General features: G+C 42.2%; 1 protein-coding gene across 5 annotated transcripts in view; it reads right to left on the bottom strand.

Moving 5' to 3' along the window:
• efr3a (EFR3 homolog A (S. cerevisiae)) overlaps window positions 1-18,647 on the bottom strand; it is a 217,255-nt gene that overhangs the window by 180,523 nt on the left and 18,085 nt on the right. Inside the window, exon 1 of one of the 5 annotated variants that reach the window (XM_078173424.1) lies at window positions 17,527-17,827. The exons of 3 other annotated variants lie outside the window; for them this stretch is intronic. In XM_078173424.1, coding sequence (XP_078029550.1) covers window positions 17,527-17,551 — 25 coding nt within the window. In that variant the 5' untranslated portion in view covers window positions 17,552-17,827. Of the gene's footprint in view, window positions 1-17,526; window positions 17,828-18,647 lie in introns of those variants that run through there. One more of the 5 variants, XM_078173423.1, reaches the window with a different exon arrangement.

Raw genomic sequence — 18,647 nt, 5'->3', positions numbered from 1 at the left:
AGACACATCAGCAGCTAATGTAATGAGACAAACATCCAGAGTCACGTGACCGAACACAAACAGACCTCTGCTACAGTCCCAGAGGACAGCACAGGACATTAGAAAGACAGCAGACTGTATATATCATGACGTTCATCACGTGACTGCAGCTGCAGAGAAGTGATGGCGAGCGTCCAGCTGCGGACTGAAGCAGTGGACCATGTAATTACCATATAGCATACGATTTATGGAGCTCTGCCACGCAGCTATACTGAGCACAGAGAAATGCCTTCAGGTCTGAGCATCGTGGTGCAGAGAGACAGAGTCACAGTCAGGCCTGAAGCTCAGACCTCTGCAGTCACTTCTCTGACTTTAATCTGAGCTAATTATGATAATAATAACAATAATGTGGCCATAGATTATGAAAAACTGTTTAATGCTCATTTAAGTTTACGGCTAAATTTATAAGTTGGTTGGATTTGACTCACAAAACCTTGAAACAAAAATGATCTCAGTGCAAGTAGTCGATTTTAAGATCTCCAACCAACATCCTTCAAAACACGACTTTTAAGGTGTCTCCCTTCTTGTGATTTCTGCATCATGAGTGACAATAGTTTGCTAGCCTTTTAGGTACTAGAATAATAAGATTGATTGCTTTTCGGTCCACTAGATGGTGCTGATGCTGATGGTGAGGTCAGCAGAGGTCTCAGTCAGCAGCATTTGGCGCGAAGCTGATCAAAACAAGGGTGGAGGCACCGGAGAAAGAAATAAGGAAGGTGTTTAAATCAAACGTCTGGACTTAATTTGGATCTTTTAACACAGAAGAAAAGGAGGACGTGGATATGACACATTCGCAAGCAGCGTCATATGAGAATAAAATACTCTGGGAATACTTCGAGCATGAGGGCTCACCTCACACTCCTAGTGTTAGCTGCTGATGACCAAGCTAACGCTAATCCTGCTCTGCTGAAAAATCAACCAACACTTAGCTCGACAAAACTACCATCCAACTCTGAGAGTGAAGAAAATAACACAGTCCATTACCTTCTTCCTGTGCAAAGATCTGCGTCCACACAGCGCTGTTCAAAACAAAGGCTTTTGTTACACGCTAAAAACACATGAACCCAGGTATGTGACTCCACCCCCTGTTTTTTCACCAGCACAGCCGTACCCAAGCTCCACAGAGAAGTGAATCATGAAGCTGAGGAATCTTTGAGTACAGCAGGAAGGGTGGCGTTAAAGGAAATGACCACTTTAGAATGAAAATACAGACATACCCCGAACGAGTTTTGTGGATTAAAAAACTACACTGGACTTCTTGTCGGCATGAGGGTCAGTAAGTACTGTCTGTATTTTCATTCTAAAGTGGTTATTTCCTTTAAAATGTGACGCCTGGACTTCAAGGTCAGTGGACTCACATGTGACTATAACGACACATTATCTGACAGAGGGCAGGAGACTGCTGTCTCACGTTCTCCAAACTAGAGCAGGACACCAAAGTCACACTGGAGCAAACACTGCAGACCTCCTGCAGCAGATGACACTGCCAACATGGATGTTGTCATTCAGTTAGTGGGATACCTGCATGTGAAGTGTTTCATTCAAGTGTTTAATCTGTCCTCTCAGGGGAAGTTGAATCTGCCCACAGTCCAGTCACAGGTGACAGGTTTTATGACAGTGTCAGTCAGTCTGTCTGCGTTGCAGAAATTATTAATGCTAAAGGATGTATAACTATTAATTACCTTACTTGTCACTAAACAAATTTACAATGTTCTTCACTATGGAACAGCACTGTTTAAAATGGAGGGCCTTCATCACTGTTTTACTGGATTCAAACCTGTGGGCTTTACTGTACATTTACACAGATTATTACACTGACACTGAGCTCAGGTAGATTTAGATTTGCAAACATGAGCCTCACAGAACTAAAAACAATTTATCCAAGTCTCCACCATGTGACGTTGAACAGACAGAGCTGTGGAGCTGCTGCTGACCGTGTATGGAAACAAGAGTTAGTGGAAACTGTGGCTGTGCTGCAGATGACTGACCAGAGACAGACGCTCATTTTCTCTCCAAACTGTTCAGCTTTTTAAGATTTTAAGAACAAGAGAAACTTGTTTTTTGTGTGAACAAGAGGCACATTTACTGACACATGTCACATGTTCAGGCAATCAAACGCATTGCCTAAAACTATTTGTCTTATTTGAAAAAATGGGATTTACAGAAGGAGCATAAAATACTGTCTTCATGTTTTCTGCCCTGTTCTGACAATTAAATATCAAAAGAAAAAATAAACAAACAAAAAGAAGGACAACTAATCAAAGCACCAAAAACCCACATTCTCATTAAATACTGCGAACCAATCAAGCATCATAAATAATAAAATCAGCGATCAATACTTGGTGAAATGACCTAGATTGTTTATCACAGCTTTGCTGGATCTTGGCATGCTCAATCAATAGCTAATCAATACCTTATTAAATTTAATCAGGTATGTTGGTGCTGAACTTTAACAAATATATGAAGCAGCTCAGAGTCATTAAAGAGGTTTGTGATCCAATACGAGATTCAATAATACTTAGTATTCTCATTTTGGGCTTTATCATTATTCTATTTCCACTTAAAGATTAAATATGTATGTATATATATATATATATATATATATATATATATATGTACTGGATCAATGTTGTATATTTTGTTGAGCTGCATATTTATATTATCCCAAATGTTTTCAATCATGTTCAAGCCAAGAGAATTAAGTAATTTAAATCAAGGAGACAGTCCGTGTCGCCTATCAGTGGCGTCATATTTCTTTTTTTTTTGCTCAGTTTTAAGCCACATTTTTCCATGTCACTTTTTAGATCTTGGTTGTTTTTAACTATATATTGAACCAAATAAAGGATTACAGTTATCAGGCATCTAGATCTTAAGATATCAGAGAAACAAACTAAGCAAACGGCCCATGCTCAGCCAAACTACATCTGAAATACACTGATTTTTACCATGAAACTGTTTTATTCAGTGTTAATACTGGTTTTAATCACCAGGTCCATTTGTTTTGGAGTAGAGGAAGACCTCTGTGGATAATTCAGCTCCTGGTACAAACCTCCTAAACACCTGGACTTAAAGTCAGGGGTGTTCAATGTTTTTCGTCTCTGAAAAAGTGGCTGGATGGAGGCTGTCAGGCAGAAGGCCATGTTAGCCTTAGGCTGCAGTCTTGTGCCCCTTTTACACGGCTTCTTCCAGATGGGAATTTCACGCCATTGCCAACCTCACCGTTCTGTAAAAACAAAAAAGGTATAATCGTGGAATGGAGAGACAGAGTCGTCTCGCCTTTAAGGCAGCAGTGGAGGTAGTAACAGCGCCCAAACGAGGTACAAAGGGACAGCCAGCAGGACTGGATCGTGGGCAGCACAGGTATCGCGTTTTGACAACGTGTTACATGTGCAACCAACAGCGCAAATTTAAAAAGTAACTGGTAGCAGTTAGCAGCTGACTCAAAAAAGGAGAAAAACGACCAATAAATGTCACAACTTGGGAAAACAATCAGGCCTGGGGCTCCTTACCCTCCGAGCAGAGGACGACATCAGCTGCTATGTAACAGAGACTGTAAATGATTGTTGTTGCCATGTTAGAAAGAGCTGGTGACACAGCTGTTATATGTCATACTAGAGGCTGTTGTCTTACACATCACGCCCATCACGCCTCCTTTGCTTCTGTGATGCTGGAATGCTGACTAAATACACACTGGAGCAGAATGATGCCGCTGTTGTTTGGTTCAGTGTAAAGATCAGAGACTTCATAGCGGCCCTGTAGCGCCATCTCTGGGTTAAAAATGGCTCTGACCTGTATTTGTTTCTTAGTCAGGTCAGAGCGGAAGCGTCACTTTCACAAAGAGAAGTTGCTGCAAAAGGCAAAATATAGTGGATTTGGTATGACTGGATATTTTCAGACATATTTCAATTTTTGAAAAGAAAAAAAATGATAAAGAAATCATCAAACAATAATTTGGTGACCTTCAGCTTTGGCTTTAATTTACAAGAGAAAAGAGACGTGCAAGGAGCCAAACAGAGTCAAAGACACACTCATTTTTAATGTGAAACTGCTTCACTCAGTGTTTTTACCGCTCCTGGGGTCTCATTTATAAAACAGTGCGTAGAATCCATACTAAAAATGTACATCCAGACAAAACCCAAAAAATATTCGACAATTTCTACATTCAGGCTTCCACCTCATCATCTGCATCGCCAATTACCCTCTCCAAAATGTTCGTAAGCATGGGTCAAAGTTTCTCCCACATACTTATCGATCCCAACTCTACCAGGCTTTGTTTTGTGCGTACACAATACAGCCACTGTAGTTAGCAGCCTCTCCGCGATGAGTGCATTGGAAAAACACAAATTTTTTCAACATAAAACTGCTTTATTTACTGTTCTTTCCAGTTTTAATCACAAGGGGCCTCATAAAGCTTGCTTACGCACAAAATGGGGCTTGAAAGTGGCGTACGCCACTTACCACACAAAGGTGGTAATTTATAAAAATAAACTTGGTAGGAGAATGTGCGCACCTGTAAGCAAACTCTGAGTCATGCGTGCACACATTTTGGAGACACTGGGAAGTGGCGACGCAGACGGCGAGGTGGAGAAGTGGAGTCAGAATTTTATTGATGTCTCACACAAATTTAATGTCACGCTATATCCACCTTAGATCATAATATATATCATATATATATCATTGAAATTAAATCCAGCAGCCTTATATTGCGCTTGGAGTGAGTGATAATTGTTTCATTAAAACGTTGTAAAACAAACTCAAATCCTGAATTGAAATTCTTTCTAAATACGTATTTAATCTGCACTGCCTCTAATGTCTCATTGTTCACTCTGTGAGCGCAGGAGGGGGGGAGGACGGCGCGACTGCATGGAATATATTTATTTATTTAGCTAAATATTTCCAGTGCATTTATCATGTCTCAAAATACAGCCATTAAGCACAACCGTTACACTCATTTCATCAGCCCTCCTTAGACATGTGCTGTTCATGACAAAACTGGCATGAAGAAACATGTTCGCCTATTACACTTTCATCTTTGAATTGTATTTCAAATTACACGTTGTATTTTGGGACAGGGATACCACTGGTTCATGCTGTAATTCAGGCCGGGAGTCTGATCAGACTGATTGCCATAAACATATAAATACTGCGGTGACCCTCGTGCGTAATTGCGCAAGATGGCACTGGCACATCCTCCTTTTTGCCTCCACCTTTAATAAATGTGATTCTTTATGTCGCACATCAATGTCAAACTTCCTCAAATTTAAAAGCAACACATTAACTACATGTTGGTAAAGGAGTAGAAATATTTGGTCTACCTTTTATCAGACCACTTGCAGTCCCACAGACACAGCTGACAGCATCAGCAGCGCTCATGTGTTGCCACTTTATTTTGCTTTCTTTTATTAGTGATCCCGCTGCTGTGGCCACCAAATAAAATCTTTCTTCAGTCCTCCGCCTCCCGTTAAAGGGTCTCTACCTCAGTCTCAGAGAAATTCCATTTTCTGGTTCGTTTCTCACCCGTCACCTTGTATTCTGCCCTCCCTGAACATGTAGTGTTTGATTGGCAGATAGTTAACAATTCCCCAAATGAGAGGCAAATGTTCTTTGTTCAAGCTGTTTATTTGTCACTCCCAGATGAAGCTTACTGTAAAACTAACAAACATAGAACAAAAAATGATTAATCATACAGTATGTTTAAGCACACAAATGACTAAGTAAACCACATATTCTAAAACAGCCTTCAAAGTACTTTTAACACAGCATTACTGCCATAATCATTAGCTTAACATAAAGTCTGCTAGCTTAATGCTAACATACAATGTAAAACTACATAGACGGGCTAACGGAATTAGCATCGCTACTGTGATAATTATAAACTGTCAATCGGCTTATTTCAACTCAAACATGGCAGTAATACATACACATACAACAATACTTGCTAGACTTGCTGCTAGACATCATCAATCAACTCAACTGTTGTCACACTACTGCCCCCTTTAGGTAAAGGTGTGCATGCCAGAAGGGGCAGCACACCTTGACTCACGCAACACTCGCATGCCGGCTTATTTATATGCAGATTGCATTCATGAGGTGATTAGCATGATCATTTATGGTTGAACTAGGGCGTGTAGAGGGCGGAATATGAGGCGGATCTTGGTGCGCACAACTCCAGCAGGTCTGTCATTTATAAAGAGAACACTGCGTGCAAGTGTGCATGCGCATGGTTTTATAAATCAGATTATTTTTTGGCGCACGCCATTTTCAGCTTTTGGGCACACGTCAACTTTTAGTATGAATCCTAAGCACTCTTTTTATAAATGAGGCCCCTGATCTGTTTGTTTTGAGGAGCAAGAGACCTCTGCAGATAATTTGGCTCCCGTGAAAAAAACTCCTGAACATCTGGATCTTAAATTATCAGAGAAAAAAGATGAGCACACAGTTGCGGCCCGTCTCCGACATGCCAAACAGTGTTGGAGAGTTGTAACGTGAAACTGCTTTATTCAGTGTTTTTAGCAATTTGAATCAAGATGTCTGTTTGTTTGAGAGGAAGAGACCTGGATAATTCAGTTTGCAGTAAAAACCTCCTGAACGATCACTGCGATATAGAAGGAATCCTAACCAAGAGAAACTGACTGCAGTGACAGTGCGGCTCCACCTTATAATAATATTTTTATTGAGAGCAGCAGAAAATGACATACTGTACATTGACCATAAGCACACTGCTTTACTGAGTGATTTTCTTATGAAACTAATTGAACAGCAAAAACAGGAACATATTTCCTGACGTGACTTTTATATGGTATATTGTCAGGGTTAATTGTCTGTGATAAAAAATGTTTAATGTTTTAGTGTCTGCGGTCATGTCTCAGCGGGGTTTACGAGCGGTGAATCTTTCAGGTCAGAAACAGCCTTTTATAAAGAAGGTGTGTGTCTTTTAAGCCGCAGAAAATCCAATTAAGGTGGATTGCCTCTGAATGAATCTCTATCAGCAATCAAATCTTCTGGATCTGCCAGAGACTGAATTAAACTGATCACGTTAGGAATTCAGCCACGGGCCTATCAATTAATCCCGCAGCTAAGAAAAAGACTCCAGGAACTTGGCATTCTGGGAAGCACGTCGGTCTCAATTTACCATGATTTCATTTGGAAATGTGAGAACGTCTCTGGCTTTAAATACCTCCCTGTGAGGCCACGGGTGTGAAAGTGAGCAGGTAACAGGAGCACAGATCAGATAACGAGGCCCATCTGACCTCAGGTCATCTTATTTTCATCTCTAAAAGTGTGGTTTCACTAAACACCAGAGCTGCATCTGTTAACCATCTGCTTTACTGTACACAGACAGAAAATATGATCATTATCTGGGATTAATTATAAACCCAGATTAATGTCTGGTCTGGTGCACCAAACTGCCCAAGAAATAGTTTCTGAGAGTTAAAAATATTTACTCAGACTCATACTGTTAATATATAAATCTGTTTATATGGTTTACTTTGTTATGTTAATATTTAATTTCTATTGTCCAGCCAATATCCAGCCAGGATTTGTGTCATGCAGTTTCACCAATCACACTGAGGAGGCTGAGTGCGGTTTGAAGTGAGGCAAACAGCAGTCTCACACACACACACACACACACACACACACACACACACACACACACACACACACACACCAATCAATTCATACACAGCCCTTTATAACTCAGCTCTGTGCAGCACTATATTATAATGTATACATAATTAAAAAACTGAGATTAAAAACACCCATCAGGTAATTTGAGGCGCCAGCTGTCAGGACTGAGCTCGCGTTGGAATTTTCAAAACCTCTCCATAATTTTTCCACAATATTTGACCTCATTATTTGACTTTATGTAAATAGTTTAATACAAGTAGGCCAATATAGCAATACAGCCATACACTTTGAAACATGCATTTCCCCGTCATTGGTAGGAAAGGGTACTGAAATGGGGGTGAATTATGACAGACTATCATTGATAAGCTCCGACATTAACAAATCTGCTATCGGTCTTAAAGAAACTCAGTAACATGTAATATTATTGTAAGCTTTAAGTCCTGGCTCATGCAAATACTGCATTTCAATGATGTAATCAGTTTCAACAACCAATAGCTGCGCTCTCTCCAGCGCCATACAGGAAGAAGCAAAGCAGGTGAACAGTAAACATGAGCTGTGTCTCAATTCACAGGATGCATTTGAAGACAGATTGTGTCACATTGGTCGACCAACGGCGTCCCATGTCGAAGGCTCCTTCAAATGTGGCCGAGAAATGCAGCCTTCTTTCCCAGGAGGAGGATGCAACAGATGATTATTGCGTGGCCCAGCCTATCCCAAGATACACTGCACGCCGGTGACAATCTTACTACATGACGAAAACTCTGTGTGTGTGTCTGTTCCACGTTTTTCTCCTCACTGACTTGGTCAATCCATGTGAAATTTGGCACAGTGGTAGAGGGTCATGGGAGGATGCCAATGAAGCAATATTACATCAGTTGGCTAAAGGGGGGCGCTATAGCAACCCACTGAAATGTCAAACTTTGAATGGGCATATCTCATGCCCCGTATGTCGTAGAGACATGAAACTTTGCACAGAGATGCCTCTCCTCATGAGGAACACATTTGCCTCAAGAACCCATAACTTCCGCTTATATAGATTTTCCACCATTTTGAATTTTTTGAAAAACACTTCAAATGGATCTCTTCCTAGGAAGTTTGAGTGATCTGCATGAAACGGGGTGAACATAATCTAGGGACCAATATCTAAAGTTCCCTCTTGGCAAAAGTTGGAAAACTTACTAAAACTGAGCTTCTATAAGGCAATGAATATTGCGGAGGGCGTGGCTCATCACATAAAGGTGTATAACATCTCAAGGGTTTCACCCATCACCACGCAACTTTGTAGGCATATGACCACACATAATCTGAGGGGACCCCTCCATTATTGACCCCATCAAACAAAATGGGGGCGCTAGAGAGCTCATTTCTGGCCTAACTGCCATATGGATTTTTACTAAACTTGGTAGATATGTAGAACAGGACGCCTCAAGGTGACTGGAGAAATTTAACTCTAATTGGCAACTGGGTGGCGCTATAACAACAGAAAAATGCTTCAAAATGGCTAAAATGTGACCGATCGCTGTGGCTCCCCCTGTGGACCAATGTCGGTGTTTTCTAATGTTTGGTATGACTAAGTCATGGTATGGTATGCTGTGCTCAATGGGTATGGACTAGTTATATATTAACTAACAGATGTTAACTAGCTAACAATTAACTGTTGCTCAAATTACTATTAGCTAAAAGCACACAGCTTAAACAATAATACGTTTACCTGAAAATACATCAAACAGTGGTGTCTCTGGCAGTGAATCTTCTCCTCAAGTATTAAATAAAAAAATATATAATAACAATCTTTGGGTCCATGATTTCAGGCTAACTAACTTGCTAGCTTACTCCTTCTTTTGTCAAGCAAAGCTGGTTGCTAGGTTACAGTAACGCCAATCGGTTGGGGCAAGAACTGGTGATGCACCCAAGGAAATCCTCCACAAACCGGACCGCCCCATTTCGGAGACGGTTCAGTTTGGCCGATGTGGTCTTTAAAAGACGGGTTTATGGATTATATTGATGCCGAATTGACAAGAATATTGTCGACATATGACGCCTTTTATTTTGTGTTTCTAGAGTTATGTGTTTTTGCTGAGATGTAAGGAATTGTTAATATGTCATAATTCTTAAAGGGAGTTGGCTTAACATTTCCACCAGGAGCAGGATGGTTAACAGTGACCCTGCAAGATCCCCAGACTTTGCAAACGTGTGAGACGGTGTCAGATTTCAGTCTTTTAAAAGTTTTTTCAAAGTGTATGGTCCAGTGGGCATTACAGTACGACACAGTCACCTACTCCCACTGAAACTGTCTGCATGAAGAACAGGATGTTTCGAGCCTGAAGGCTCATTGTAATGGAAAGAAAGGTTAGGAACAAATTTGTTCGTGACCTCTCGAGGTGGCACACACTGACATGAAAATGCTGCACGTTAAAACGTTTCAACTGGAGCAGAAAATCTGCACAGATCCTGGGACTTTATGAATCCCCTTCGTAAATATGCACAGACGTGAGTGAAAAGGAGAGATACTGGAGGAAAACAACAAAAAGAACTGGAGTTTCTGGTGAATTCTGTCAGACACACACACACTGGCACACTTCCACATGTCGGTGCATCAGTTTACCAGCTACAGCTGATGTCTGTACAGTTAGTTCACTGGGGTGAATAGAAGACTGCACAACGGTTCAGTGAGTAATTATGACACAGGGTGACATTCAGTTCCTGTCTGCATCAAAAATCACTCCTTTAGGGGAACCCATCAGCTCACCTAGTAGAGCAGGCACCTCATGTACAAAGGCTTTGTCCTTGCTGCAGCGGCCACAGGTTCAACCAAAGACGGTGGATAAACCAAAGACGGTCCACTGCGAGTCAGTTTCCTATATCAGTGTCACGTGGGGTTGGCGACGACCACGCCCCTTTAGGAGACTAACAGCAGGTCCTGAGTCCATTGACTTCAGTGGGAGAAATGAACGTGATTACAGATTATGGCCGATTCTTTCGCCCCATAGTCACGGAAGCAAATATTGGACCCATTTATCACAAGCCACATATCTTCAGAACATTCCGACACCAAAATAGCAAATTTCAGACGGACAAATCAGGAGAAAATTTACTTTGTTCAAGACCTGTCTCTGTCTCAACAACACACTCTTGCGAGATCTGGCAACAGATATCTCCTCTCTGGTGCTGAAATCAGTGCAGTTTCACCGAAGATACTGGACTACTAACAATATTTTTTTCCAGCGGATGTCTTAGTTACAACATGATTGAGCTAAGTGGAGAAGTTTCATGTCGTATCTGACAACGGGAGGCTTTTAATAGATCACGTCCTGATGTTAGCTTTGCTGCTGCTGTTAGCTGTCCCTGTCAGCTGCAGCCACTGACGCTTTCTAGACATCGTGATTTCCCAAAATTGAATAAATACCACACATAGCAACACAAAACTGCTTTGCTAGCTTAATCATGTTGTAACTAAGATAGCTGCTGGGAAAAAAAAACATTCACGGACCGTTTATTTAGTTACTGAGTTATTACAGACACCGCTAACGGCTAACGGTTAGCCCAGCTAATCTACCATAACCAAGCGAGGTTTGGGATACTCGTCTTTGATTGGCAGTTCTCCATTGTCTTTGATTGGGCTAAGGGGGACAACGCCTACTTAGGAGACCGGAAATGTATACCATTTCATACAATGGGGGTATATTGTAGGTGGGCCATTTTGTGGTCATCTAGTATCTTTGGTTCAACTGACCTTTTGCTAAGCCCCGCCCCTCTGTGATGGTTCATCAAGCTGTCAGAGTACGCATGGAGCCCATACTGTAACTAACTGCACTCCCTGAAGACATGTATATCATATTTTTGGAAAACTGAAAGAGTGATTCCAGAGAGAAGCAGACAGAGGGGTCTACAGTCTGTGTTTGAAGGATGTATCCAGGACGTCAAACTGACTCAGCAGCAACAACAGGTTAAAAAGACAAAGATAGTTAGAAGCTAAAGCCGAAGTATAGGCTACAGATCACAGTGTAAAACTGCACCACCACATCACTGCTGATCGCCACACAAGACAATGAATCTCTAGGCGAAGTCAAACAACGTTCATCTGCACACACTGTGATGACACACAGCTGGTTGAATATGAGCAAAGTTTCCCTGCTTCCCTTCACTGGTTCCTGTACAGCAGGGTCGGTCTTTATTCACTGTTGCAGTCATGCAAAGGCAAAAGCAGCATGTGTATACATTCAGTAGGCTATATCTTCAGTAGCTAGCTAGCTAACCCTACACTTTTCAGGGTTTGATTTTGGTTTTGGAACAGGGAAGAAACGTATATCTGTTTCCAACCTCTCCAGGTAACGAGTGTCATTAATACACGACGTGCCCCAGGCACAACATTTAGCTCCAAATCCACAAAACCAGCCTGAAAATGAACGACTAGAGTCAATGCACAAGCACAGCTATGTTGTTGTCGGAAGCTGGTCTGAGCCGACCCCATGCTACGTTGTAATTGGCCAGACTGCCTTCGAGAGCGGGACTTAGTGAAGGGTCAATTCCAACCCACGGCCTGTCCCCCTTTCACGCCAATAAACTGTCCCGTCAGTTAAAGGTAAAAAAAAAAGCCCTTGCAAATACCTTGTTGTCTCCATGAGCTGTGTGTCAGCAGTGTTACGTCTTAAAATGTCTCTTTTTAATCAACATATTGCTTAATTACCCGAGTAATTGATTTGAAAAATTAGAGATTTCCAATAGTACAAAACTGTAATTTCTCCGTGACTGATTTGTTGTTTGACATTTCCAAGAATCAATTAAACACAAAGTCCAGAAACACTTATTTTCTTCCAAAACACACTTTTACTGAATTATAAGAAAACTACCCGTACAACATATTGAACAGCTGTTCTGTTGCTCTCCTCTGACTGTGAAGTCACCTCAGATAAAACCCAACAAATCAAAGCTCATTGTCAGCTAAATGTCTGGAGATGGAAGTTAAATGTCAGCAAAATGTCTGAAAATGTTAATGTACAACACAGGTCAGGAGAAAAAAGTAGAAGAGGAAGCGGAGGAGGAGGAGGAGGAGATGGAGGGATTTCTCTACACTCAGGACAAAAATCACATTTGGTTTTCTGGCTGAGAGGATTCAGACTGGTCAGTCTTCATCAGATCAGGAGTCAACGGAGCACCTTAAAGTGGAAGTCGGGTTGATCTGATGCAGACGTCTGCTCGAGTTTGACTTTCTGACCGAGGTTTGGCTGCTGCAGAGACCATCCTGAATCACTTCAGTGCACAAAACTGTCAGTTTTATGTCCGCCTGTCACTCAAAATACGTCTTATCTGACTGAGATATCATGAAACTTCAGCACCAGGATTTGTCTGTCCACGTGTCACATGATACTGCTCAGATTTTAATGAAACCCTGTCAGTAGGATTCAATCAAACACCTTTTTCATGACATTTTGTCTCTACTTACCCTTTCCACCTCCATCCCTGAGGCAAGATGTGGCCCAGAGCACACAAGCTGAGAAAGTTTGTGTGTAGCATCATTTACACTTTAAAGGTCAAGGAGGAAAGTCATTTTAGTGATGAGCCCGACAGTTTATCCATGCAAAGTAGGGTAATTGTAATTATAACTTCAGCTGCTTGTTAATTTTGATCCCATCTGCACTGACCAAACTGGTGATTTTCCCCCTCGAGCTCGGCCGCCATTTCACCCGCTGATGACATTCTTAGAGTTATCAGAGAGGACACGTTTTGCTGGAAACTTTTGTGAATAAGTTGCACTACTTCACAACTACTTCAGCATAATTTAAGTACTTAAGTGAAAGAGCACAGAGGACAGAGAGGTTAAATTAGAAGAAGTCTCCTCAAACACATCCACACTCCAGGACCCTGAGGCGGGCAGGAAAGATGGTGGCCGACTCCTTCCGCCCTGGACACAAACTTTTTGAGTCACTCCCCTCTGGCAGGAAGCTGCGGTCCATCAGGACAAAACCTCACGCTACAAAAACAGTTTCTTCCAGACTGCAGCTGACCTCATCCAAGAGGCTCTGACACTGAGTCTTATCCTGATACCCACATCGCTCTATTGTCTCCACACATGCACATATTCTTTGCATTCATACTATGAATTCTTGTAAATCCCCTGCTCAGTATTCCTGCACATTCCCACACAAAGCTGTACCATTTCCACTTTAAAATGGATAGCTTTTAAAATGTATGCTCTGCTATCCACCAATAACCAGTCCCTCCAGGATTCCATCCTCCTTTCCTGAAGCTGCACCAAGATCCAATCAATCAATGACCTACAAGGTAATAAGCAGATAGAAATACGTGATCCATAACTCTATATCAACTGACTTAAATGCCTATTCAAAGATACCAGGTTAGGACAGACGCTGCTACCATGGATCATTTTACTGAGTTATATCGACTCCACAGCTGATATTTACATTAAATATGCATTAATCACTAAATGGAATCCTGCGTGAAATTAACACTCCCTGCTATTATTAGCTTCTTAAAGGGCCATCGCACAGTCAAAGCATCAGGCGATACGCATCAAACGTGCAAATGTGTTGCAGGAATGTTCAATGCCACATTTTCTTGTCAAAATGAATGCATGCTACAGTAGCAGTGTGTGTGTGTGTGTGTGTGTGTATAAAGAGACATCCTCCTGCTCAGTCAGCTGATCAGTCAGCAGTCAGGCACTGTATCCTGTTTGTGTGTATGTTCTGTGGGTGTGTATTCAGCTATTCTGACATGTGATTGTTGGTCCTGTGTGCACTCGTTGTTGCATCCGTGTTTGTTTGTGCATACATCTGTGTGTGTGTGTGTGTGTGTAGCAGCGAGGTAGCAGGGTGGTTGGGAATGACTTAATTGAGCATGAAAGACAACAGATGACCTCTGGGGCTTCAGCGCTGCCGCCAATCAAACATCTGCCAGCCTGAGGCTCAAGGACGACTGCAAACCACCCAAACAACCACACACAGTCCTTCATGCTCAGATTCACCTGTGGACGCAGCCCGTCTGCACACTGACACTCGACATGCACGCAACAGCTTGTGGAGCTTTTCGGTTACTGCTTGAGAAATGTCCAGGAACCTCCGGACTATACAACAAGTTGGGGAAAATATTTTGTTGATTTCAAACCAAAATAATGTCATGAAAATATTTGTGTGAGGATTTAGTTTGTGATAGGAGCAAGGTCATATGAATGGGACCAATGACGTCACTAAGAGCTTACTGAGCTGTATGCTAATGTTGTGCTAGTCTGACTCACAGGATGTAGACTGTGCATATAAGCCTGCAATTGGACTCCTATTTCTGACTGGATTTTCCCCCTTCTGCCCTCCGCTATCACTATTTTGCAAAGGCACTGTCGCTGCATCCTGGGCTTAGTGCAACCTACGATGACTGTCATTGGTTTAAAGAAATACAAACAATCCAGAACATTTTTTTTTCATTTGTGTGGAATTATCTGTCTGGCTATGCAGGATGACGATCTGCATTCCCTTGGGCAGCAAAGGCATGATTGGCCTGAACTCATTCCCTTCGTTGGGTTTGGGCAAGAGTACTGGGACTGCTCAGGGTTGGGTTAAGAGTGTCAGGGTAAGCCAATCAGAGGCAGAGACTAGTGGCTTTGTGAAGCTGTACCAAGGCACCGTGGTGGTTTGAGCCAAATGCTAACATCAGCATGTTACATGCTCACAGTGACACCGTAACTGGATGCGAGCGTCAGACTAGCAGATGCTCTCTGTCTACACTGGATCCATTAAATACGGAACTCTGTCACTTATAACTTGTAGATATCGTTGTTGTAGCTCGCACACTTTATCATACCACCATCTCCACTTTGTAAAACAAGCAAGCTTGCTAGCATCCAACACAATTCTTAACACACCTTCTTACTCTTCCCGGCGATCTCCCTCAGCCAGATGCCAACTTATTTTAAACCCCGTGAGTCAGCTATTCCTCATCCATTGTGGCGCTTCTAGCACGAGGGATCGAGTAAATATAGAAACGGGGCATCCGACAAAAGTTCAGCTCAAAACGGCATGCCCCATCATGCTGTGTCGTGCTGCTCGGGGCATTTAGGACAGTCCTATAGAAAACAATGCAATCAAACTGATTCAGTCACTGACGCTCGCTCGTGTCGCATCAAGTTAGGACACAGTGTAAAGCCGTGTAGGGTGGGTCATGCCGTCGCTATCCTAGGAAACACTTTTTTTTTTTTTTTTTTAACAATTTTTTAAAAATATATTCGGATATTTTTAGTAATGCATACGAGTTTAAATCATAGACTGTATATAAAGATGGACAACTCCCCTACAATTCCTGCCACTGTACAAATCCCAGAACAGGCCGCTGTCATCTTTGGATTTGGATTTGGAGCCAGAGTGTGTACAGTAGCGATCTTCAGTTCCCGCTCATACACCCTTCCTGCCGATATTGCAAAGAGTGCCATTGATTGCGAGCCAATTGGCACACACAGCTGTGAATCACGACGTCAAATCCCCTTTATATAGCATCAAATAACTAAAACCAAACATACCCAAGAACGAAAAAAAAAATCGCATACTTGAGCAAACAGCGTGATAAGAACAAACTAAACATGGAGGGGGCGGGGTTTATACAGCCTATGGTTTAAACCCACAGCATTTCTTTTTCTTTACATCTGGATGAAAGTAATCAACAATGTATTAAATACATTTTTATAACAAAGAACCAAAATTTACGAGCACTTCCTCTGCTGTACTGTGTGATTGTCTGGGAGGTAAAGGTTTTCACTGGTCCAATCTCTAACAGACGATTGAGCCACCATTTAAAATGTGAACTCAATGTGTATGAATCAATTTTCCCAATCCAAAACCCTGATCTGCACAGCCTGCGATTCTGTTGCACCATAAGATCAGAGCTGAAAGAGTCCATTTGGATTCACTGAGGTTAAAATAGACTTCATTTATATAGCACGTTAATGCATTACTGGACAAAGGGATTTACAATTTCCCTTTCATTCACCCATTCACACACACACATTCATACATACAAGCCATGCAAGGTGCTGACCTGCCCATCAGGAGCAACTCTGGGTTCAGTTTTTCCCTCAAGGACATTTCGACATGAAAACAGAAGGAGCCAGAGATCAAACCTCCAACCATGTGATAAAAGCATGACCCCTCGACCTCCTTAGCCACAGCCCACAGCCGGCCTATGTTTAGACATATTAGACATATTGACACACCAACCTGAGCCCTACTGCAGAGGAGAGGAAGCAAGATGACCTCTGAGGACCTCAAATGATAAGTCATAAAATGTAATAAAAACACTTTCAATAACAGTTCATGTTATAGACACAAATAGATAAATTAAAAGCTACGTTTTGCTGAATTTAAGATATCCTGAGTATAAACAACATGAATTTGGGCTCATTTATAACTTTCAGGAGCTACAGTGCTGTGTGGGTGAGTCACATGCAGACACTGCAGCTCAAGTGACACAGCATGAGATGCAATTCATAAAAACAATAACAACAGCTCCAGATCATCACCATCACACCGTGGCCCTCCCTCACTTGTTATGACAACATGAAATCCTTCCCATCGCACCGATTGGTCTCAAGGTGTGTCAATCAAGTGTAACCAGGCGAGCTGATTGGATGATCGGGACGAGTGGGCTCAATGGTTCAGACAGAGAGCAGATCAATGGCCGCCACCATGCAGGCTTGTTCACAGCGACACAGACCTTCACTCTGTTCGCATCCCTTACCCCGTCACTGTCACACACACACACACACACACACACAGTGGGGTACCGCCAGGCTGTGCACACACACACACACACACACACAAACACAGGCGAGTCACAAATTAAAAAGCAGTCCCCTACCCGACTCGTTGTTTTCTGAATCCATCTCGTTGGAGTGGAAGTGGAGGACGGCCTGCCAGGTGGACCTCGACGTCTCCGTCTTCCTCTCTGTGTGTTTCCACCCTCTCTGTCTCTGTATCTCCCTCTCTCTCCCCCCCGTCACACACTGACTCTCATCTCTGACCTTGCAGTGTTTGTGTTTCCCCTCGCCGACAGCAGCAGCAGCAGCAGCAGCAGATCTGCTGAGGGCTGCAGGTGAAGCTGCAGCGCTGCACAGTCGAGTCCAAACTAAAGCACAAGCTAAAACACTCAAAACCACCTCAGTACCGATTCCCCTGAGACACGAGGGAGAACACGTTAAACACCCTGCACACACAAATACGGATACACACACATGCACACGGGAGAGATGGCATGAATGACTGTGTATCCTGGGATTCTGTGGGCTTATGTGTGTGTCTGTGTGTGTGTGTGCATGTGTGTGTGTTGGGTTGAAGGTGTTTTAATCATCGTGATTGGAGTGCAATTATGCAGATTTACTGAGCGGGACTGCTGTTGAAGGAATTTAGCATTTTGAAATGTGTGTGCAGTGTCTATTTGCATCTGTGTGTGTGTGTGTGTGTGGGCCTCTGTGGTTGTGTAACTGTTTTTTTTAGATGTGTGCATTTTTTCAGTCTGTATGTGCTCGAGCTGCTGGCTACGTGAGGACCAATTTTAGTTTTAGTCCTTGGGCGGGAGGACATTTTGAAAAGTGAGGAAAGTTTGTGGAAAAGTGACGACATTTGGACAACCAGGACATTTTTAAAAGGAAAAGACATTGTGGGAACCTTATTCCATGATGCTTTGGGGGTTATGAACTCCATCATGATAAGGAAAATTCAAGAGTATTAATCTCTCTTCGTGAAATAGAAATTTTGGTGCACGGGGCAAAATATTTTAGAAATTGAGGATGATTTTAAAAAGCGAGGACATTTTAAAGGTCATTTTTGGACTCAGATATGTTTAGTTTTTAAGGACACTGTGGGAATTTATTAAATGTGAACATAACATTGTTAAGGGAGGACATTTCTGGAAAATAAAGATTTTAAAAGTAGGAACGTTTTTAGAAATAGACATTTCAAAAAGTGACTGAACAGTGACAA

The sequence above is a fragment of the Epinephelus lanceolatus genome, chromosome 12 (assembly GCF_041903045.1).
Source record: "Epinephelus lanceolatus isolate andai-2023 chromosome 12, ASM4190304v1, whole genome shotgun sequence".
NCBI classification, from domain to species: Eukaryota; Metazoa; Chordata; class Actinopteri; order Perciformes; family Serranidae; genus Epinephelus; species Epinephelus lanceolatus.
The sequence above is the reverse complement of the archived record's forward strand: the minus strand, read 5'-3'. Positions and strand labels throughout refer to the sequence as shown.